The 24805-nt window shown below is 48.1% G+C and overlaps 1 protein-coding gene across 1 annotated transcript in view; it reads right to left on the bottom strand.

Moving 5' to 3' along the window:
- The window catches only part of LOC146204704 (ATP-binding cassette sub-family A member 2-like), a 170913-nt gene extending 165691 nt beyond the window's left edge, over nt 1-5222 (bottom strand). Inside the window, exons 1-2 of the mRNA XM_084589421.1 lie at nt 4814-5222; nt 3667-3760 (exon numbers count right to left, since the gene is read on the bottom strand). Of these exons, the coding sequence (XP_084445547.1) occupies nt 3667-3760; nt 4814-4879 (160 nt within the window). The 5' untranslated portion in view covers nt 4880-5222. The remainder of the gene's footprint in view (nt 1-3666; nt 3761-4813) is intronic.
- Nucleotides 5223-24805: the final 19583 nt, after the last annotated feature.

Raw genomic sequence — 24805 nt, 5'->3', positions numbered from 1 at the left:
CAGATTTGTATGGAAATCACAACTACTACAAAACGTTTCAGTTACATGATCACTTGTGGTGGGCTCCCAGTAAATGCTCTAGGTAAGGGTTGAAACCTTCAGTTTTTAGTTGTTACTTTTTTCAATTTTTGTATTTTTTCCAATGTTAATATCAGAACACAACTTTCGAGTTTTCTTTGCAATCCTTATTTTCTCTGTATAAAATTTTGTTAATTTTTTCTAGTTCAATATATGTCATTGTGCAGACAACAATGATGTAGAGTTTACCTTGGTCTCTCTTTTTAGAGCCAGATGCTCATGTAACAATATTTAATGCAGAAATGGCCCCATTAAGAGCCATCACTAAAAGAGAAATGACACAGTCACAACAAAAAGTAAAAAAGGAAGTTAAATTATAGGGGCATGAAAGAAACACATAAGAGGAAGTTAAGTTCCAAAAACTTGCATATCGTTTTCTGGCTGCACCCTGTGCAAACATATCGAACTGTGCATCATATGGTCTACGTGCTGAGGCAGCAATGAAGCTGCTGCTTAACCAGTGCAGAACAATACAGCCCTTTTGTGATGTTTATGCACAGCTTTGAGTCTTAAGACAGTTTTTCAGTTTAAACCTAACAGTCTCATCGCATAGATGTAGAATACATACAGACACGAAGCACAAGTAGAGTCCACGTGTGTTCTCAGTATTCATTTGTGTGGTTGTTTGTACACTGATTATGAAACCACACAAACACAGCAACAAGTTCTCTGAAGCACTCAACTATTAAACCATCCAGGCAACATTTTTTTGTTGCCATCATTAAGAAATATTTTTCTATTGAAATATTATAGTCATATCTTAAAAGGGCCCCTGAAATGGTTCTTGCGATAACATTCTAATGAAAGAAATCTACAGAGGTGGTCTTTGCGAGCATTCGAGTCAAATTGAGAAGTTTTGCCCGGAGCATATAATTTACTAATAATTTTTAAAGTGCTCTTAGAGACAGCTCGCAACCGATTAGATGACACTTCCTGCAAGCAATCCCTCCCCAGTGACGTCATTAAGGCATTCTGGATGCGCCCTCTCACTAGACACTCCCAAGTAATGTGGGGTGAACGGGGAGTGGTGAGGTGCCGTTGAATCTTGTTTCTTTCATATTTTCTTGAATGCCGACATGCACTGCGTTGACGGGGAAGAGGAGTAGCATCATCTTCAATCATCGATATGTTTGTTGGTAATGAAGTTTTTTTTTGTAATAAAGCCTTTGTCACTGCCAAGATGATTGATGGGATACCTATTGCCTGTGCATGTTTTCTGGTTTTAGTAAAACGCTTTTCATGGGCACTTGAAAGGAAATTTATTAGTTTTCCATAAAACACAACACATTATTAGTTTTCCAGCTGCAGACTACTGACCACTAATTTCTTGCAGCGATGTGAAAATTTTTATAAAAAGTATCATAACGATGAAAACGGCAACACTGAAATGTCAAGGCTTATCAAACGAACAAGCACCCAAACGATTGTGCAAATAATTTCTATTTTGAAAGCACAAATTAAATTTGACATTGTGAGGAAAAAAAGAAAGATGATGTTACAATAGGTGGCTAAATATTTCTGCATTAAAATGGCAGACTATGTGCTACAATGCTGTTTTGCTAATTATTTATGATGCTTTTTATATGACTAAGAGACCACCTTATTTATGACAAGAAGGGTGCAAAATTCACCTGAAACAAAGAAACCACTTCTAAGCGCTGCACACTTACAGAGGAGTTTTTGTGTAGATAGCATGTCAAAGGGTTAAACTTGAGATCCAAATCCATTGCACTACAGTACCAATGACAGCAAGGCACATACACCAGATGTAAAGGCACCCCATGATGAGAGATGAGACACTAAGATCGAATACAATGCAGCCTTTTCCTGCCTGCCATGGTGGTACAGTGGTAACATGCCCGACTACTAAGCCCGAGTTCCCGGGTTCGATCCCGACCACCACCGGCTGCGTTTCGATGGAGGCAAAACAGAGAGGCGTCCGTGTGCTGTGCGATGTCATTGCACGTTCCCCAGTAAAGATCCCCAGGTGGTCGAAATTGCTCCATAGCCCTCCACTACGGCTCCTCATTCTCTCTTTCCCCTTTCACTCCCCGTTCTCCCTTACATTATGGTGCAGTTCAGGTGTCCACAGAATAGTGTGACAGATACTGTGTCTTTCCTTTCCTGTAAAACAATTATGCAGCCTTTTATAGTGTTACCATCACTGGTATCCATAGTGTGTGCTTCCTACATGATATATTTCCATGTGCTGCCTGTCTGCACACACGACCGACAGGATCTCGGCAAGCACACTAATGGCAAACGAACATTTTTCATACCCATGAGCAGCAGAAGTACTGTCTTGTCAAGTTGAAATTACAAGTGTAGTGCCACATGCTTTGTCACACTTCAAAATGGTGTAATTACTTCATTAGGTCATGTCATCATATATGACTTCAAAGTAAACCAACATTTCTCCTACACTGAAATGTGGCCCCAATGGTCAGGGTTTGTTTAGGGATAAAATCCCTGTCATGGCAGCCATATTTTGAATGAGATGAAACATATAAGACAATGGTGCACTGTTTGACAGCAGTGCATGTTTTAGAACAGCAAGTGGTGAAAATTAACCCTGATCTCTCCATATGACACTGCTCTCTCCCACATTTCACTCCCTCCTTCATTCCTTCACTCACAGTGTGGCTGGTGTCCATTGACAGCTACAATTACTGCGCCTTTCTGTTTCTCAAAACCAATTACTGCTATTAACATCTGCAGTTTCGAGCACTCATTTGCTTTTGTTCAGTTGTTCCTTTCACTGTAGAAAGCCAGGGCAAAAGCTAAAGGCTACAGTGTCTTTCAAAGGCTTTAACACGGTAGCATTAATGGCTCCGTTCTCCAGAAAATCCAGCGTCAGCATTGTGAGTGAAAAATCATGGACATGCCTCTGGCAGGTGGTAGCTGGCAGCTAACATAGCCGGGCAATGACTGCTCATAGGGTTGTGTGACATGGCCGTTTGGGCAGTAGCTGCCAATTCAATTTAGATGGAATGGTGAGGGGAATCAAACCCTCCAGGACTCTAGCATTCCAAGTCAGATATGCTACCAATATTGCACACACTGCTAGGCACTGAACAGTACTAATAATTCTGCATTTTAGGAACGCTAACCAGAAAAGATGAACATCCGATAAGTCTTCTCAAATATGTACTCAATAAGCTAAGACGTTCTGAGATGGTTATTTCTATACAATATTTCACATTCAAAATATTTATGACATATCTGCTGTCCCATGGCATTCAAATCAAGCTTTTTAATATATGCACCATCAGAATACTCTAGATGTTCACTTCATGCAACCAGCACAGCCAGAGCAAAAACGTCCTCGCTCATGACACTCAATATTTATTAAAGCTCCTGCATACAGGACGAAAGCATTACAGGTTGAAAGAAAGACACCAGCAAATGAAAATTTGTAAACATGACAAAAAAAAAAAAAACACAATGAGAATGGCCAAAATAACAATAGGTAATAATGTGATTTCAGTACTGCTTACATAAATAAACCAATTCCAAGGTAGCATAGCTTTTCCATTGAAAAATGTTTTACACCTGCAAACTGAAATAGAAGCAGCAAACAATACTTACATGAGCCCACAGGATAGGCTGGCTGCTTTTTCCGTATTCCAATCAAGATGAAGAACAGGACTAGTGGAATGACTAGCTCGAACAGCAGCACCAGCTACACAATACATTCACATGGTAAGAGTTTGCATATCACTTTTTTTTTAATAAACGATAAACAGCATATGCCTTCATTATGTCTATCCACTTTCACTCCCACCTTCATCCCTTCCCTTACGGCGCGGTTCAGGTGTCCACAGAGCAAGTGTGACAGATACTGCGCCTTTCCCTTCCTATGAACCAACCAACCTTCATTATGTCCCACTTTAAACTTTCAGCAATGAACTGCCAGCAGCCGTTAATTAAAATTAGTTACTGCATCTAGTGCATATATGCCATGCATAAAACTCCTGTATTCGATGACATGTGGATTAACCAATCATATAGCAAAAAAAGACAATTTTCACAGTGTCCGCTATAAAACGCGCAGAGCAATGTGACGCGGCTATTCAAGAGAAAATTGAGTTTCACCGAGCATAAAGCGGGTACCAAAGCGGACAGTGCTCTGCAAACATTTGTTCGCAGGCTGCAATTAAGAATTTCTAGAAATCATAGCGGAATGAGTGCACGTTTAACGTATGTTTGACAACAAAAATTCTGTAAAAGGGTGGCGACTAACCAACAAAATTAAGAATGCTGAATTATACAGTGTACGTCCTCGCATTCGTTATCTACGAGGTGGACAAAAGATGCGCGCAGAGAAAGCACCGGTCACGAGCACGAACGCAGATAGCAGTTGCCACTTGGCAAAATGCGGCGCCTCAACTGTGCGAAGCTACTGATCGACACGATATGCACTTCTGAACTACCTAAACGACAGCCAGTTCCTCGGACATTAACGGCCAACCAGACAGTTACCGAGATTAACCATTCCGATCCGCGCAGCATTTGCTCTTTCTCGAAACACGCTTGAAAATATTAGACTGACGAAAGAACGCAAGAAGGAAGGATTCTCTCCTAACGGTTTTTAGCTAGCATCCGTAAAGCTCGCAATCAAGCCTCTAGTGATAAGTCAACGCGCATCTGCGGAGAAGCGAGAGCGCTTCTCCATCTCCGTCCGAAGGCACAAGAACAAGCGCGAGATGTGAAATAGACGAACACATTCACTCACTGGCTTTCTTTTCTTGAGCGTGTAGTTCTTCCATAAGAGCAGCCGCAATTGTAGACAAAAACCCATGCTGGCGACGCATTGGTGAGCGCAGTTTTCTCAGTTGGCTTCCCCACCAGAGTGTGAGAGAGAAATCAGCTGGTTCTGAGTAGTCAAGGAAACATTGCCCCCAACGGGTCTGTGGGTAGCGTTGCGACAGGAAAGCTTCGATCTCAATAATCAGGCAAGATATCGTGCAACGTACTCCTCCTAACAGTGCTCAAGACACATAGATGAGGATCATCGACACGACGATACGCTATACATTTGCTTTGCTCACTGCTGCTGTATCGAAGCGGACACGGACATGTGGCGCACCGTGCGAGGGCGCGATGGTGGCGATGGTAGGAACACAACAACATAAACTGCAAGCATGCGTTGTGTCAGCAAGAGGGCAATGCACCAATCAACGCTCACAAAACCCTAAAATGAGAAAGTGATGAGCCAGAGCCGCTTTATTCCCAAATAAACGTTCGTGTTTAGGAGAGAGAGACAGAGAGAGTAAAGCCAGCAACTCAAGCATAATTTTTAGTACAAACGGAACGCTTCCTCCATATGGCACAAAGGCGCGCTATTCAAACCAACGAGACGAAGCTACGTTGTAGGTTGACGCTATTTGCCATCTCATCTTGTTAAAATGCTAGTTTCCGTGCATTAGTACAACGTCCAAATAAGAAATGCCCTGAAACGCGAATATAAAAGCGATACACCCTTCAAGGAGTTCTTTTGAGTGCATGAAAGCTGAGCAATTATATATCAGTGGCGTCCTGGGCCTCGATGAATTTCAGTACAAAAGCATCGCCAGATACAAATTCCTTCTCAAATGTACTCTTGTCGAGTTTAGCCACTGTCTGCCATATATTCACTGACGTATAATTTTTGAAGTCCAAGTGAATTGTTTTGTCAGAACGTTTTGTCCCACAGGTGCGCTTAAGTGTGTCGCTATTAACAAGGCAAAATGAAGAATTTCCATGCGGCTTCAAGGAGTCCAAATTTTGGCCATCACATCGAGGCAACAACCGAGCAGCTGCTTTTAGCTCCACAGTTCTACCAGCTTTGATGGATCCAAGTAGCTGCACCATGTGTCCTCTTCTAGAAGCGAAGGGCTCGCTTCTAAAGTAATGAACACCGTTTCTGATTTTGGAATAGGGCTTGACTGTCCAAATAAAGTCGGCCTTTTGCGTTAGACTTGCGCATGACGCGCTTGTCATCTCAGTGCTGCAGGTCATAACGGCGCGCATGCGCTGGTTCTTCCTGGTCGCGGCGGCGGCGGACGCTCTTTCCGTGCTGAGTCTCTGCGAGCAAGAGCAGAAATGCTTGACATGCGTGGGCAAGTCATTCATTCGAACCCTCTGGCCGCACATACCGCACTGTGTCCTGTAGTACGGGCACTTCTGATAGTGAGGGGCCATGTCCAACAAGCAGCCAGCGTAGGTGCACCCATCTGTGCGATTCCAGCAGAAGACCGCAGCCTTAGAGACCAACTCTACGTTCGTAGAGTCCTCCGTTTCGTGTATCCACGCCAAGCCGTCAAATGGGCACTCGGGCCGCGCGTGGTCTACGCAAAGCGAGCAGAACCTGTGCTTACAAGATTCGCTAACGTGCAGCCGGGGTTGTACCAGCCCACATAGCGAGCAGTGCGCCAGGGCGGGCACCGGCGGCGCGAATATGACAGTTCTTCGGTTCACGTCATTGGAAAACCCTGCAAGCACGAAGGAGCCGCTTCTGTCGGGCTCGCTAGTGGTCGGCGGAGGGCGGCTGATGGGCACCGACGAACGCTGCGCACTCGTTCGGCTTGGGCGGCGAAATAGCGGGCACAGGCAAGACCACATGGCTCTTTCGCTCCGTTGGTGCCCACGCACGCTATCGCTCCGCTCTTAGCCGCGGCTCTTCGTTTATCTCTTTGCTCACGCAGAGCGCAGCACGTGATACTTGTGAAATGCTGTGATCATGCAGTGACCTAGCTGTTTCTTCCTTTGGATTGATTGGATTGGATTAGTACCGAGACTTCCCTATTTTACCAGGTGGACCAGAAAGGTCCTAGCCAAGTCATTTCCCTACTGTGACAGAGTCTGTCCCGCCATGGCGCAACGCCACCAGCACTATTTATCTAGTATGCCTTTTATCTAGTAGTATGATGATGATGGCGAAAAAAATGGTTGCGGATTAGCTCGGGTAAGCCCGGTCATGCAAGTGAAAGATTTGTTATGCTGTGCCAGGCTATAAAGAATGACACGAGTACTTTCATGCACCACATCACAGTAAATTTAGCCTGCGGAGAAAATAAAATAAAATATGTCAAGTGAAGCTGCAGGAAACAAAAATCCTAAGCAGAGGCAAAGACACTACAGCCTATGAACTTGTCGAGGAATTCCGCATCAACAAATGCGGAAGCAATGGTATAAGCACGGACTTGGTTGCAATTTACAAGAATGAAGGCGCCTTTTAGATGTGTTCTGAGACACGTTTTTCTGAGTCCAACTGTTATCTCTTCGTTTCTACTCGTGCACATGTGCGAGTCATTCTCTCTGACTTTGTCCGCTTTGTCTAGTAAGGGCAGTGATTTTAAGGGGCGGCCCCTTAAGGACCGTTCCCGTACCTTCACTGTGCGAAACTGTAAACAAATGTTTTTCATTCAATTCTCTTCCTTCTGTATTGTATGCGCCAAATTTATCACGCCTATCACTTTGGCTTGACGAGACTAGTAAAGCTTTGGCTTAAAATATAGGGGGATTGGATTGAGCTGCATCCTCACCCTCCCGGGGAATATCTGCACGTGCAGGTCCTCAATGGAGAGAGAGAGAGAGAGTAAACTATAATTGTTTAACGGAATAGCGTGGGTGTTTTCCTCAGTCCAGGATACCATTGGCCTGGGCTGTCTCCCGGGCTCTGGTGAGCAGGCTGCGCTGCTCAGAGAGACCCGTGTGGGCCAGCTCTGCCTCCCACTCCGCTTGGCTGAGTGCTCGAGCTTTATATTTCTCTAATTGCTCTTTGCAGGTCCATATCCTGTGAAGGATGTCGGAGACTTCACCGCATGCAGTGCATGTGTTATTTTTGAATTTTTCGGTCCAGATTTTGTGGTACTTTGCTAGGTTTGGGAATGTACTAGCCTGTATGTACCTCCAGGTTACCGCCTCCTGTCTGCTGAGGTCTTCGTGTGGTTCTGCGTATCGTTTTCTTTCTAATTTGAAGTATTGCATTAGTTCCCCGTATATGTGAAGTTGAAGGCTCTGGGGCAGCTGGCGCAGGTGCCTGGAAAGTATGCCCTCGGGCTATCCTGTCGGCAGCCTCTTTGCCGTCGATTCCCTCGTGCGCCGGTATCAACAGGATTGTGTGCTTCATCTTACCCGTCTTTTTTTCCTGCTCCATTATTCGGTGTGCATGTTTGCATACGCGTCTCAGGAGGAAGGCACGACAGGCCTTTTGGGAATCGCTCAGTATTATGTGTTTTCTACCTTGGCTGCTAGCGTGTTTAACTGCAAGGGCGATTGCAACTTCCTCTGCATCTTCTAGGTAATTATTGGTCTTGATCGATGAGCTGGACAGCGTCTCCTGTCACCATTCAGTCGTCGGATTACCTATATTGGACAGTCATGGGTCCTTTTGGCACATCCATGCCAAGGTCGGCCTTCGTCATGCAGTGAATGCAGTTGGGTTTGTCTTCCTCGAGCTACCTGACGTCAGTGAAGTCACCATGATCGGACGTGACGTCATCAAGAGGTCATATTAAGTCATGCATATTGCCGCGAACTATTCAAATCTTTATTCGTTCTTATTCGACAGCCGCTGGCATGCGTCCTTATCATTGTGATTCTAGCGCGCCTATCGATTCTGCTTTCTGTATTTGTTCATGCTCGTTATCGCGAGATGACGCTTTATCATTTTCTTTGTCGCGAAAGATGCGTCGGGACGTATCTCGAAAATTCCAGCCGCTCGCGTGTGTTTCTACAATGTTCCAGGTCATGCTAGTACCGTTTGCGGCTTTGTCCAGATCTTTCCTTGCCGCCTTTAAATTCATTGCTGACAAGTGTAACGGGCATTCTTTGTTCGACGACCGCCGAGCACGATTGTTGCTATTGCCGCCGCCGAATCGCTTAGTTCTTTTGCGGGCGCAAGTCAGCCCAATAAAGAGTTCATTTCAGTGCTTCTATACCTGTGTGTGTTCACTTGTGATCAAGGCCTTGTCACCATCACGTCACAATATATAACCGAAACTAATGTCATCATAAAGTCATGACCGATGACTTCACCAGGCAATTCACGAAGCTGATCCCGCCAGGCGTCCGATCCAGGCGTCCGTGCTGCTCATTTCCTTCGACGCTTCCTCGAACGCCGCACCACCCAGCATACAAGCAGACGCAGTAAAGCAGGAATTAGTGGCGTTTCAAATTGGTTTACATGGGAAAAAAGGAGCAGTATCTGTCACACTTTTCCGCCGAGGACAACATAAATGACGAGTCTCGAAGTATAATCACGGATAACTTAGTCCGAACCAGACGCAAACAGTACCGTTGTGTCATCAGTCTTACACGAGAGTGTAATCTACCTTTTTTTTTTTTCATTATTACAGAAACATATGACAAGATGTTATTTCGGGTTGTGTAGAAAAGCACCCTCCAGGCCTTCGTGTCCAATACCCATATTAATATCCAATTCTAATAAACTCAGAGTTCTTGTTGAAGTCCAATCCCGGCAGCAAAAGAGCTAATTTTAGTATCAATGTCACCGACCTCTTTCATTCCTTATCTCATGCAACCATTGTGAATAGCATGAAGACCTGTACCTGCAAGTCGAATGATGAGGTAAGTTTCAGAAACGGTGCATTAGTTTCGATAGTCTTTTCTTGGGCTGGTCTATACTGCCTTGGATCTACCTGCGCTGCTTGGGGCGGCGAAATATACCTTTAAAAGTCGAAATTGGTTCGTGTGGGGCGTCCGTTCTCACAGACATCTTCAGCAGTATTCCACCTGTCCCTATATATACATGGATTCAATGGCTTCCTATTGCAACTACATCAAATACGAACTGGTGCCCCGGTCGCCAGAATAATAAAAATCATGGCCACCCCGACACAGATAAATTCCTCGTATGGACATCAGGTCATCAAGGCGTGGAAGGGAACGAGTGCCACCATGCCGCTGCCGAGCTCTCCTCCATCGGGACTCGACCCCTCCATCCCCTACCCTACCCTGGCCCCCTGGAGACGTACGCGTAAAGGCTACAACACTGTGGACTCTCCGGCAGAAAATATTCGCCCCTGCAGCCGAGGGGCTCTACATAGCGGAGGAAGTTAGATGGCGACTCCTACAGACAAATCCATAAAACTCACCAGTACATTTGAACACATCAAACCCCGGGTCCTGCGACCCCAAATGCAAAATTTGCGGGGAGAAGGCAGACCTGCACCATATGATACGGACCTGCCCAAACAATCCACCTGATAACCCATACGCAGTGAGGGATGGGAGACTACCCTATCCAGTTCCGGACTCGAGGCCCAAATAGCCCTCGGCAGCGGCAGCCGCTGGAGTCCCGAACTAGGGTCCCCACCCACATGTATACCTCCAATAAAGTTATCCAGTTAGCTAGTCAGTCCTCAGTAGTATAATTCAGGGCAACCTTAACATGCTATGATCCTCTGTATTCAGGTACGTGAATGACTGCCTGGTGTTTGTGGACAGTTCACGCCTTACTGACCAGGTCGTCAACTTTTTAACATACTTTCTTGAATGTCGGCATGGCCTCAACTTTACATTGAAATTACTGGCTGATGATAAATTGTAGTTTCTGGATACGTTGCTAACTTGCTGCATTTTGACCAGAGCCATGTATGCTGGGGGTATCACCCAGATCGGTTAAATATTTACTTCATTCAGTTTGGGGTCACTGAAAAGTTGTGATGACATATTTCTTTCATATCTTTGTTCAGTCCTCATTACGGCCTGCAGGTATAACATGTCAAATAGCTTCTATGAACAGGTAAAGAGAATAAAGGCTTTAGGCTACGGGCAATGCAATCAATCCGCCTGCGAAAAACTTATGAAAAAGGAAGACCATAAAATGCCATCGAAGGAACATGATGACCGCATGGAAAAAAAGGTGCTGCTGCCATACGTACACCGGTTTTCGCATAATCTCAGCAATATGGCTAAGCATTATAGCGTTCCAGTAATTCTGTAGGCCCCCATACATGCTCTCAGAAGTTTGTGACCAGGCGAATAGAAAAATAACCGATCGGAACAGACATAACAGAACATCTCTTCCTTTAGGGTTCGTCCATTTAAAACTGGACGCGAGGTACGTTTCCTGTGGCAAGGTTTACATAGGCCAAACATGACGTTGTTTGAACATCTGATTGAAAAGACAAGAAAAATTGCTCATAGGATCAAAGTCTTCACATCTGATTGATCCCTGTCGGGGATGTAAAGGTTGTAGGTCTCTTATATGAGCAAGTAAATATTCTAGCGACTTTCACGCAAGATTATCGAAGCCTTTTACATTCTAAGGCAGGGGGAATCATGTATAAACACCGACTGCTCTAACTGCGAAACAACTAGCATGTCTATATCACACGTGGAACTAGTTATCTTCATGTGTTCTTTGGTCATGACAACGATGTTTCCTAGCCAGTGCATACCATGTGTTTTTTGTCCTCAGTTGAATATCTTTATCAGCGGCATTTTTGCGGCATTTTTGTTTCCTCTTCTATTATTTATAGAAATTGTTTCACGGAGTGGGTGCATATTTCAGTTCTTCCAATATAGATTAAGCTACAAAACAGCACTCATTTTTATGTCTGCTTCTACCGTTCATCCTCGTCTTAAGCGCTACCTTCACTACGAGTTACTGGGTGGTAAGATACTAAATTCCCCTTCATGGATCACTGCCTTGTCGTGGCGGAGGGGCTTGCGAAACTCGATGAAGTTGTGAGCTCTGCATAGGGCCACCCAAGATAGACAGGTCACGGCAGAGAGTTCTGACAAAATGTGATTCACTGAAGAAGGTAATGACAACCCACTCCAGTATTTGCTGCCAAGAAAACCCTATGACCAGTCACAATAGCATTAATGATATGGTGCCGGAAGATGAGCCCCCCCAGGTTGGAAGGCGTCCCACATGTTACTGGGGATGAACAAAGGGCGATTCCTAGTAGCTCCAGGACGAATGAAGCGGCTGGGCTAAAGCCAAAAGGACGCTCAGTTGTGGATGCGTCGGGAAGCGACCGGAAAGTCCGATGTTGCAAGGAGATGTATCACATAGCAACATGGAATGTAAGATCTATGACGCAAGGTAAACTGGATATCGTCGAGCGAGAAATGGACAGATTGAACATTGATATCTTGGGTATCAGCGAGCTCAAGTGGACCGGAATGGGAGAATTTAATTCCGGTGACTATTATGCCTTTTATTGTGGGCACGAATTCAGAAGAAGTAATAGAGTCGCTCTCATAGTAAACAGAAGAATTGGCAAAGCAGTGCTAGGGTACAACCCCAAAAACGACCGAATGATTTCACTTCGGATCCAAGGTCACCCTTTCAACATAACAGTTATCCAAGTCTATGCACCACATTACTGCTGAAGAAGCTGACGTTGAGAGATTTTATGCTGACCTGCAACACCTTTTAGACCGCACTCCATCATCAGACCTCCTTTTTCTCATTGGAGACTGGAATGCTAAGGTGGGGAGTGAAGAAATATCCGGAATTACAGGCAAGTTCGGTCTTGGTGAGCCAAATGAAGCTGGGCAGAGGCTAGTAGAGTTTTGTAAAGAAAACAACCTGACCATAGGGAATTAATACTCATTTTCAACAGCGCAAGAGGCGCCTGTACACATGGACTTCACCGGACGGTCTGTACAGGAATCAGATTGATTATATTCTTTGCCGGCAGAGATGGAGAAGCGCTATACAAGCAGTAAAAACAAGGCCTGGGGCCGATTGTGGCACCGATCATCAGCTTCTTGTTGCCAAATTTAAGCTTCGATTGAGGAAAACGCAGAAAACTAGAAGGCCTTTCTGGTATGATCTGGATCAAATTCCATCAGAATATGCTGTGGAAGTGAGGAATCGATTTCAAGAATTAGATTTAGAAGACAGAGAGCCTGAAGAGATGTGGACAGATGTTCGTAATATAATACAAGAAGTTGCTACTAAGGTAGTTTCAAAGCAAAAGAAATGCAAGAAAGCAAACTGGTTATCTCAAGAGGCTTTGTAAATAGCTGAGGAAAGGAGGATGGCAAAAGTTATGGGGGAAAGAGAAAGATACAAGGTCCTCAATGCGGATTTTCAGAAAATAGCAAGAAGAGATAAGAATGCATTCCTGAACATACAGTGCCAAGCAGTTGAGGACAACAGCCAATTGAGGAACACAAGAGCTCTGTATAAGACAATCAAAAATATCAAAGGAAGCTTCTGTGCTAAGCTGGGCGTGATAAAGGACAAACGAGGCAGGGACCTCACGGAAGCCTCAGATATAAAGAAGAGGTGGCGGGAATACACAGGAGAACTGTACAAGAAGGACCCGGATGTGCAAACCCAACATAAGGCGGCTGTGATTACTGATCTCGAGCCAGGCATCCTGAAGAGTGGAGTTGAATGGGCCTTAGCCAGCCTTGCTAAGAACAAAGCTAGCGGAATTGATGGCATATTCCAGCTGAGCTGCTTCAAAACCTCAACCACGACGACGCTGTTAACGTTCTGTATACATTATGTCAGGAGATTTGGACAACCCTGCAGTGGCCACAGGATTGGAGGAGGTCAGTTTACATCCCCATTCCAAAGAAAGGCAGTGCCAAAGATTGTTCCAACTACCGCATGATCGCGCTTATTTCGCATGCTAGCAAGGTGATGTTGAAAATCCTCCAAGGTAGGCTGCAGCAGTATGTTGATCGGGAGCTTCTGGACGTGCAAGCTGGGTTTCGCAAGGGCAGAGGAACTAGAGACCAGATTGCCAACCTTCTCTGGATCATGGAAAAAGCAAGAGAGTTCCAGAAACCCATCTACTTCTGCTTTATTGATCATGCGAAAGCGTTTGACTGCGTAGATCACAGCAGATTGTGGCAAGCTCTCCAAGAGATGGGAGTTCCAATTCACCTCATTTGTCTCCTCAGGAACCTGTATGAAGGACAAGAGGCCACAGTCAGAACTGGACATGATCTTACTGATTGGTTTCCGATTGAGAAAGGAGTGAGGCAAGGCTGCATACTGTCGCCCTGCCTATTTAACCTATATGCAGAGTGCATCATGAGGAAGGTCGGTCTGGACGAGTCTTCAGCTGGAGTGAAGATTGCTGGAAAACGTACCAACAACCTTAGATATGCGGATGATACCACTTTAATGGCAGAAAGTGAAGTGGAACTCAAGAGACTTCTGATGAGCGTACAAAAAGAGAGTGAGAAGTTTGGGCTTAAACTGAACATTAAAAAGACAATGATTATGGCGTCTTGCCCTATCAAGTCCTGGAGCATCAAGGGACAAGAAGTGGAAGCTGTGACAGATTTTCTCTTCTTGGGCTCCAAGATTACCCCGGAAGGAGACTGCAGCCATGAAATTAGGAGATGCCTGCTTCTGGGAAAGAGAGCCATGGCTAGCCTTGACCGCCTAGTAAAGAGCAGAGACATTACACTGCAAACCAAGATCCGTGTAACTCGTACTATGGTCTTTCCAGTTGTGATGTATGGATGCGAGAGTTGGACTGTGAAGAAGGCTGACCGCCAAAGAATTGACGCGTTTGAATTGTGGTGCTGGCGGAGACTATTGAGAGTTCCTTGGACGGCCAGAAGATCAAACCAGTCGATACTGCCGACCATAAACCCTGACTGCTCATTGGAGGGTCAAAATCTAAAGTTAAAGCTCAGCTACTTTGGTCATCTGATGAGAAGAGAGGAGTCGCTGGAGAAAGATTTGATGTTAGGAAAGGTTGAGCTGCTCGAGCCGAGAACAGAAGTGGCGGCGGCAGTAGACGGCTTAGTAGTAGTGACACGGTACGTTGGATGCCGTTTCAGTCTGGGTGAGGTTGGGCGTCGTTTGATTTTGTTGTATTTCAACTCCGTGCGCCGATGCCATTTCTTCGTTAAATGGGAAAAGTGGTTGTTTTACAAAACTCGTACTTAGGTGCGTCGCAAGCCAGGTGACCAACTGTAGGGCGCATGCAGTTCAAAAACTCCGAGGCAAGAAAAGACGTATACGAGCAGTTTGATCCTTTATTCTGTGTAAAAGGGAAGCTGTGGTGGTTTTAGAATTGAACTTTGATACTACAGCAACTTTAAACTTTAGGATTTGAATAAAAGGGAAGAAGTCACACGCGGACAAAACTGAGTAACGGTAACAAAAAACACTGGCAAGGTTATACACGTCTTCATCGGACGAAGCCTCTTTTGCACTTTCCCGTCCACTCTCCTTCTCACTCTCTCTCTATAAATGAATACCTGTCGCGAAGGCTCTCGTCGTTGCCAGGGGATTTATTGTAGATAACGTCCGTTGTCACCGCTGCGGAATCTGTGCATCCAACACAAGAAAAGTTGCCGTGGCCCATCCCTATAGACCAGAAGACTAAGCCGCTGTGAGCACTCCGAAGCCTGGCGCTTCCGAATCCCGTGCTCCACCAACTGGACCAGCCCCCAATGTCGGCAGCACAGGGTGGCCTGTAAAAATCGCTCATATAAAGGGTATGGCTTGCCTTAAGGATGGCACCTAATCCAAACAGACTACCGGCCGCTGCCACCTCCAAATGAAGTTTTAGCCGGAAAGAACCCGCTCTTTATCTGAAAGGGAAGTATCCGAAACATTAATGTTGTAACTCGGTAAACTGAATTATTTATTACAGAGATGCAACATTCGATAGAAGCACTTCGCCAAAATGTCTTCAGCACGATTGACAAGAACACTGATACGCGTGGCCTGCCCGGACGTTAGCGCCACTCAGCGCTTCACGCTGGATCCGAGGCAATGCTTCACGACTGTACGGGCAGGTGGTGATAGTGGGTACACTGATAGCCACCTTTAAATGATAGCGCTGATTTCGTCGAGGACACGCGTTCGGCCGCCTGTGTTAAGCGTGCTTGCGGCAGTATTTTATACTATGTAACGGATTCCAAACCTCGTTGTAATGCATCAAAGCGCATATACGGACCGGACAGCAGAGAAAATTCGCAACACTGCTCAGATCATGCACACTACAGACTTCAGGAAGGGGCCAAAATGCATGATTTCGCAGCACCATTCTTGCCCACACTCCTTCCGGCACCTCGCTAGCAGTAGGAGTGTAATTTACTAAAACCCGGCGTCGGCCTTGTCCGAAGCCTCCGGGAAAGAGGATGCAGAATAATGCCGCGAAACCTTCAAAACTGTATTTGTTGTTTTTTAACAGCCGCCGCCATACGGCCCTATCACTCTGATTCTGGATCGCGTATCAGTTCTGTATTCTTTGTTTGTTAATGCTCGATGTCGCGAGTCACACCTTTATCAGTTTAGTTGCAGCGCAAGATGCACTGAGATCTGTCCCGAAGATTCCGACCACTCGTGTGTCTTTCTACAATGTTTCAGCTTGTGCTGGTAGCTGTTTGCGACGTTATCTAGATTGATCTGAGCAGCCTTTAAATTGAGCGTTGACGAGTGTGACGGGAATTCTTTGCTCGACGATCGACGAGCACGCCTGTTGCTATCGCCGCCGCCGAGTTGCTTAGTTCTTTTGCGGGCGCAAGTCAGCCCAATAAAGAGTTTCTTCAGTGCAATCATCGACCCTTCATTTGTGTCGTCGACCTTGTCACCCCTACGTGACATCTGGTGGAGGTGGTGCCCTTGATCCTTCAAGCGAAGACTCAAGCCGTGTTCCTGTCGCCCTGGAAGACCAGCCTACAGGTCACCGAGCAAGCCGCCGACTTCAAGGCCTACAACCCGAACACGGTCTGCCGCCTGACCCCATTCGATCTCGGAAGGCATCGACGCTGACAATGGCCCAGCATACAGCACCGGTTGTTTTCGTCCAACCCCGTGAGCCCCCCTGCTTCCATGGACGACCGGATGAAGATGCTGGAGACTGGGTGGACCTTTTCGACCGTGTGGCAGAATTCAACGGCTGGAACGACGCTGCGAAACTCAGGCAGGTCTACTTTGTTCTTCAAGGACATGCCCGACTTTGGTTCGAAAATCATGAGGCAACTATGAAGGATTAGGAAACTTTCAAAGAAGCGTAATTTTGACTGCCTTTTCAAGCGTCATCCGAAAGGAAAGAGCCCAGGCTCTCCTTCAGTCAAGACTTCAACTTCCTAACGAGCCTCTGCTGGCGTACGTTAAGGAGGTGAAGCGTCTCTTTCGCCGCGCCGACCCTAACATGACCGAAGATGAGAGAGTCAAATTTTTAATGCGAGGCGTTAAAGAATCGCTTTTTGCAAGTCTTGTCCGAAATCCGCCAAAAACCGTGGCGGAATTTGAAACGGAGACGTCTACTATCGAGAAGACGTTGGCCAACCGGATGCGCCACTACGAGCGACCACTTCAGCTCAACCCACTACCCCAGCGCATCTGCAAGCGGAGAGAACCTTCGGGACCTCATCCGGGAGATCGTGCGAGAGGAGCTCTGCCGATTGATGCCATCATCGCAACAACCCCAGGTGGCGACGCTCGCGGATGTCGTCCGTGAAGAAGTCCAGCAGGCGCTGGGCGTTCCTAAAGCGATGGCTGCGACAGATCCAGCACAAGAGGCAACAGCGATGAACTACGCTGCTGCATTATGTCGCCCTGCGCCCCAACGTGATGACTTTCCAAGCCCTCGCCGCTACCGTCCTGTTCCTGAAAACCGCCCCTTGGCCCCCGCCCACCAAGCCTACCAACGACCCCCAAGCCCCAGAAAGTGCGACGCCTGGAGGACAGCAAACAACCGACCGCTCTGCTTCCATTGTGGTGAGGCAGGGCACATCATCCGTCACTGCCCGTACAGGCGGATCGGCCTCCGTGGTTTCGCTGTCGACGCCCCACGTCCCCGTCCTGGCGAGCGACCACAGGAAATCAACGGCTTCCTGCGCAGCGGAGAGCACTCGTCGCCAAGGCGTCTATCACGCTCCCCATCGCCGTACAATGCCCGATTTGCGTCGCCGGGCCGCAGTTACGTGCAAGGACGGTCTCCTAGCCCCCGTAGGGGAAACTAAAGGCAGCGACCTTTGGAGGTGAGGTTGCTCAACGGCGAAAAGACGAAGATCCTCCGCCGATGACGACCACCAACGACGACGCACCTATTTCATTGCCTCTCCACACGACGACATCGACGACAACACGACCAGAGTGCAAGCCGACACCGCCGCCCAGCGAAATAATAACGGTATGCCCCGGCCATGACCTGACGAAACGACGGAGCCGAGATCGGACACCAAGGCCCACGTGCAATGCGAGGACGCGAATAAGCGACCTTGAAGTTGATGTCGACGGTCGCAGAGTCACTGCCCTAGTAGACACCGGAGCTGACTATTCAGTCATCAGTAGACCGTTAGCATCTCAGCTTAGGAAAGTGACCACCGCTTGGGATGGCCCGCTGATTCGCACCGCAAGCGGCAACCTGATTACTCCATCGGGACGATGCACTGCAAGAATAACCGTAAATGGGCGTACTTACCCCACCAACTTTGTGGTCTTGCAGCAGTGCTCCCGAGACGCGATTTTAGGCATGGACTTCCTAATTGAACATAAGGCTGTCATCGACCTCCGATCCAAGCTCATCAAGCTCTCTGCAGACAATGCCATACCTACTACAACGACTTCGACGCAACACGTCGCTCTAAACGTCCTCGACGAAGAATTGAACGTGCCGCCCCGATCAAGCGTCGCAGTCTGCGTAGGTAGCGCAAATATCGAAACCGCTGAAGGCATCGTCAAAGAAAATATCCAATTGCTCTTAGAACAAGGTGTCGGCATCGCAAAATTTCGGAGAGGACAAGCTCAGGTGCTGGTAACAAACTTCACCGAAGAATACCGGCATTTCAACAAGGGCACGACGATCGCTTTTCTCGACGAATTAGCGGACCTAAAAGACGTATTCGCCCTCCACGACCAACCACTGGAAGACGCACCGGACCAATTCCGTCGGCCCACGTTTGATATCAACCCGGCATTGATCCACAGCAGGAAAGACCAGATTTGCAGTCTTCTTCGAAGCTACAGGGAGTGCTTCTCGTCATCATCGAAGGTACGACAAACACCACTGGCCAAGCACCGCATTATAACGGACGAACACGCCCGACCTCTGCGCCAAAGTCCCTATCGTGTATCGCCGCGAGAACGCCAGGCCATACGCGATCAAGTTGAGGAAAAGCTGCGTGATGACGTAATCCAACCATCGAAGAGCCCCTGGGCGGCACCAGTTGTTTTGGTGAAGAAGAAAGACGGCACACTTCGCTTCTGCGTTGATTACCGCCGCTTGAATAGCATAACTAAGAAGGATGTCTACCCGCTTCCCCGCATCGACGACACCCTCAACCGGCTCTGCAATGCAAGGTACTTCTCATCGATGGACCTGAAGAGCAGATATTGGCAAATTGAGGTCGACGAAAGAGATCGCGAGAAGACCGCATTCATCACACCGGACGGTCTTTTTGAGTTCAAGGTGATGCCATTTGGTCTCTGCTCCGCACAAGCCACATTTCAACGAGTAATGGACACTGTCCTGGCAGGCTTGAAGTGGCAATTTTGTTTGGTATATTTGGACGACGTTGTTGTCTTCTCGTCAAACTTTGAAGATCACCTAAAACGACTGCAGATAGTGCTGGAAGCCATCAAGTCATTGGGACTAACGCTAAAAGCAGAGAAGTGTCACTTCGCCTATTAAGAACTGCGTTTCCTAGGTCACATCGTTAGTAAGGATGGTGTTCGCCCAGACCCGGAAAAAACTGCTGCAATCGCACAATTCCCACCGCCTGTCGACAAGAAAGCTGTGCGCCGATTCCTCGGGTTGTGCGCTTATTATCGACGATTTGTCAGAAACTTTTCGCGCATCGCCGAACCGTTGACGCAGCTTACAAAGGCTGATGTGCCTTTTAAATGGGAAGCGCCGCAAGGAGAAACCTTCGGCGAACTTAAGCGCCGCCTGCAATGCCCCCCTGTACTTGGCCACTTTGATGAAAACGCCGAGACCGAAATTCACACCGACGCGAGCAGTGTGGGCCTAGGAGCCGTTCTCGTCCAGAAGAGCGCCGGATCAGGAGAAAGTAATCGCCTACGCGAGCAGGTCCCTCACAAAAGCCGAAGTCAATTACTCGACGACCGAGAAGGAGTGCCTCGCGATCATCTGGGCCACTTCTAAGTTTCGTCCATACCTATATATGGCCAACATTCAAGGTGGTAAGCGACCATCACGCGCTCTGCTGGCTGGCTAATTTGAAAGATCCCTCCGGCCGCCTTGCCAGATGGAGCCTACGACTTCAAGAATTCGACTTGACTGTAGTCTATAAGTCGGGCCGGAAGCATTGCGACGCAGACTGCTTATCACGCGCTCCCGTCGACGCCCCCTCGAAGGACGATGACGACGATGCCTTTTTGGGACCGGTAAGCGCCAGCAGTTTCGCAGAACAACAGCGATCAGACCCTGAGCTGAAAGCGCTAGCCGATTACTTAGGAGGAAAGACCACTTCCACTCCTGGTGTGTTCAGACGACATTTATCTTCGTTCGTGTTAAGCAATGGCCTCCGATCGTGAAGAACTTCGCACCCACCAGGACTGCGCAACTTCTTGTAGTGCCTAAAAACCTCCGGCAGGAAATTATGCAGGCGTTGTATGATGAAGCCCACAGCAGGCCATCTCGGATTTGCACGCACGTTGCGTCGAATCCAGGAGAAGTACTACTGGCCGCGACTGCCTGCCGAAGTTGCCCACTACGTGAAGACATGTCGTGAGTGTCAACGACGCAAGACGTCGCCTATCAGACTAGCAGGACTACTAAACCCGATTCCGCCCCCAGACCTGCCCTTTCAACAAATTGGAATGGATCTCCTCGGCCCCTTTCCAGCTTCGTCTATGGGTAACAAGTGGATCATCGTGGCCACTGACTACCTTACCCGTTACGCCGAAGCAAAAGCACTACCAAATGGTACCGCGGCAGAAGTCGCCAAATTTTTTGTCGAACAAATTCTTTTGCGACACGGCGCCCCAGAAGTGCTCATCACGGACAGGGGAACGGCGTTTAGGCAGAGTTGACGCAAGCCATCCTGGAATACAGTCATACACGCCATCGACGAACAACTGCGTAACATCCCCAGACCAATGGCCTTACGGAGCGCCTAAACAAAACGATCGCGGACATGATCGCCATGTACGTCGACGCTGAACACAAGACCTGGGACGCCATCTTGCCGTACGTGATCTTCGCGTATAACACGGCAGTCCAGGAGACGACCAGAGCGACCCCATTTAAGCTTGTGTACGGCAGGGAGCCCACGACGACGCTCGACGCAATGCTGCCGCACGTAACCAACGAGGACAACCTTGACGTCGCCGCCTATACCTGCAGCGTGCAGAGGAAGCCCGACGACTCACACGTCTGCGTATTAAAGACCAACAGCGCACCGACAGCCGACGATACAACTTACGACGACGCCACGCAGAGTACAACCCAGGAGACCAAGTGTGAATTTGGACACCAATTCGCCGTCGCGGACTAAGTGAAAAGTTGTTGCGTCGATACTTTGGGCCATACAAAATCATTCGCCGCGTCGAACCACTGGATTATGAAGTCATTCCCGACGGAACGTCAGCATGACAACGGCGACGCGCACGCCCAGAAATTGTACATGTTGTACGAATGAAGCCATATTACGCGCGTTCAAGAATCTGTGATGTTTAAACTTTGCAGTGTTTATGTTTAAGTTGCTTTGTTTTGGAACATCGAGGCGATGTTTTTTTAAGGAGGAGTAATGCCGCGAAAGCTTCGACTGTATTTGTTGTTTTTTAACAGCCGCCGCCATACGGCCTTATCACTCTGATTCTGGATCGCGTATAAGTTCTGTATTCTTTGTTTGTTAATGCTCGATGTCGCGAGTCGCACCTTTATCCGTTTGGTTGTAGCGCAAGATGCACCGAGATCTGTCCCGAAGATTCCGACCACTCGTGTGTCTTTCTACAATGTTCCAGCTTGTGATGGTAGCTGTTTGCGACGTTATCTAGATTGATCTGAGCAGCCTTTAAATTGAGCGTTGACGAGTGTGACGGGAATTCTTTGTTCGACGATCGACGAGCACGTTTGTTGCTATCGCCGCCGCCGAGTTGCTTAGTTCTTTTGCGGGCGCAAGTCAGCCCAATAAAGAGTTTCTTCACTGCAATCATCGACCCTTCCTTTGTGTCGTCGACCTTGTCACCCCTACGTGACAATAATTTAAACATGAAATTTACAAAGAAATCACAAATCCATGCGACAGAGTATGTGCCAGCAATTAGCCTTCCTCCCTTGGACGAAGCAGCCGCAGTCACTTCCGGGTTCAGATTGTGTTAGCGGGTGTCGCCAATCCTCCGTCAGTCACAGGCTCACAGTACGGCACGCCAAACGAGGGCCCTCTCCCGATCCTTCGACTCTGATTGATGACGTATACTCTCACCATCTATCGCCTCCCACCTTCTATTCATCTTCCACTCCCATAATCTTTTTCTCTTCCCTGAAAGTTAATGTTTCACACACGCCCCTCCGCGAGCACAGGGACGCGGGATCAAAATCGAAAAGCAAGGAGCCCTTGTACAGTGCGATGCCAGTGCACTTTCAAGAACCCCAGGTGGTTTAAATTTCCGGAGCCCTCCACTACGGCGTCTCTCATAGCCTGAATTGGTTTGGGACGTTAAACTCCGTAAACCAAACCTAACGTCGGGTGCATTTTGCGATAATCGGTGTTTTAATATGCTAACGCATTAGAAACATCATCATTGAAGCAGGATATGAATTCGCGGCGGCGATCGCTAACCAGATTAGCTTGCCCCCCCCCCCCCCCCCCCACACCTTTTTTTTTTCGCAGCCTTCTGCAGAGGGGGCGCCACCGGCGCGGTGAACGGAAGACGAACGACGTTTCGGCTCCGTCAACTTTCGACAATTACCGCGGACCAAGCCTTCGGACCCGGAAAATTTTGCTCCCTATGGATACAGCAAACAACTGACACCGTGGACACCTTTTTCGTACAGGTGGGCCCGTTTTTTTTTTTTTTCTAACGCTGGAGCAGTTTCCAACTTCACGCCCCATAACTCTGGCGCTAAGGTTAACAGCGGCCGCGCAGGCGCTCGGTGGCCGGATAGGAGCCGCTCCTCATATAGAATGGAAACAACGCCTCTCCGACGCGGGTGCGACCTGGACGCAGTGACCTGGTCCACGGTACCCGCTGCAGAGGGACCCAATTCGGCAACAGCGAACAGCTTCGAATTCCGCAACGAATCCGTTTTCCAACTACACGAGTACCGCATTCGTCGGAAAACCAAGATGGCGGCCAACACCATGTCGACCACCGGGAAGACTGACACTACCCAACAAGCCTCCACCCTGAATATGGGGAAGAACGGTGGCCCGAAAGCGCAAAACACTGTACCCAAATGGAATCCTAAACCTCTACCCAAGTTTCATCAAGATGACTTCGTCGTCATCATCAAGCCCCGGATACCAATGGCCATCTGGAACGTTTTTCAATACGGCGAGCTCGGTGACGCCTTCAGCGCTTTCCTCGGAGCGCGAATGGAAACCGAAGTAAGCTTCTCCCCTTCCAAGGAGCAAAGCCTGATTCTCGCCAGCACACAAAATGCCCATGTAGCAGACCGACTGGTAGGCGACTTTTCGATCAACTCAACCAAAGGCGATGAGCCTCTCCGCGGCCACATAAAGCAAAATTCAGAAGATGTTTGTCACGGGGTCATCAAAGTGGCCAACCAAGAAACGCCCGAATCCATTAAATAGTGAATTCAATGGAGGAACGGCGCTATACTTGACGTACGCGAATTCGGCAATTGAAACAAAGCCCGGCTCACCTTCTCCGGTACAGTAAAGCCTAGGTTTGTGCACTATAAATCAGTGGTCATCCCAGTGCAGCCATATCGGCGCACTATCCGGGGTGCAGCGTATGCGGAACTGTCGGCCATCGAGCAGACTCTTGCCCTAACCCAGCTCAAGATAGGTGTGGTCTGTGTGGACAGCAGGCTCCCATTGTGGAGGGGGTGCCGCCCCCCCCCCCCCCCGAATGCGTACCAAAATGTGCGGTTTGTGGCGGCGGCCACGCCACAAACTCAAGGGAGTATATTGCGAAATATCGCCCTAACAAGCCAGCTACCCTAACAGGGAAGAAATCCAACGAGGTGGGAAAGCGACCTCGCCAGTCCGTCGACACCGGCAATAGGGACGACTCACCCCGTCTAGAAAACGTCACCAGCTCAAAACAACGGATGCCACTCAACAAGAAGCATGGCAAGGGCAAGAAGGTACCCTCATCGCTCCCACACGGCGGCAAGGAGCAAGCCCACCCCCACGATGAGAGCGACACGGCCGGTTCCTAGGCTAACGTGACCTGGGCAAGGTTTACTCCTCCACCTCCCACCCCACTCCCCCTCACTCAATGGCTGACGCCGAACTACACAAACAGATCGCTTATCCCCTAGCGCAAAATGCTAAAATTGAAGCACAAAATGTAATGCTGACCAAAATTGAAGCTCTAGAAGCCAGAGTAACTCCCGCTTACCCTAACACACCTGCCGCAGAAGCTATGGGACACACGTTCGGCAACGACGAAGCCCGTCTAATGCCAAAATCGAAATCCTGATCAGGACAGCGTTCGATAATTTCTTCACTAGGATCATGGAAGCTCTCCCCTCTATGATCGACTAACGCATTTCAACCCAAACCCGCCTGACGAGCCGGCCCTGTTAGAGGGGTCTCTGACAGGCCAACCAGACAGTCCCGCCGTGATGTTGATCTCGACGAGGAGGAAGACAATACTGAAATCCCGACAGGTGCT

This window comes from Amblyomma maculatum, chromosome 1, assembly GCF_055883805.1.
Source record: "Amblyomma maculatum isolate TAMU_Amacu chromosome 1, ASM5588380v1, whole genome shotgun sequence".
NCBI classification, from domain to species: Eukaryota; Metazoa; Arthropoda; class Arachnida; order Ixodida; family Ixodidae; genus Amblyomma; species Amblyomma maculatum.
Note: the sequence above shows the minus strand (reverse complement) of the source record. Positions and strands in the feature narration are given on the sequence as shown.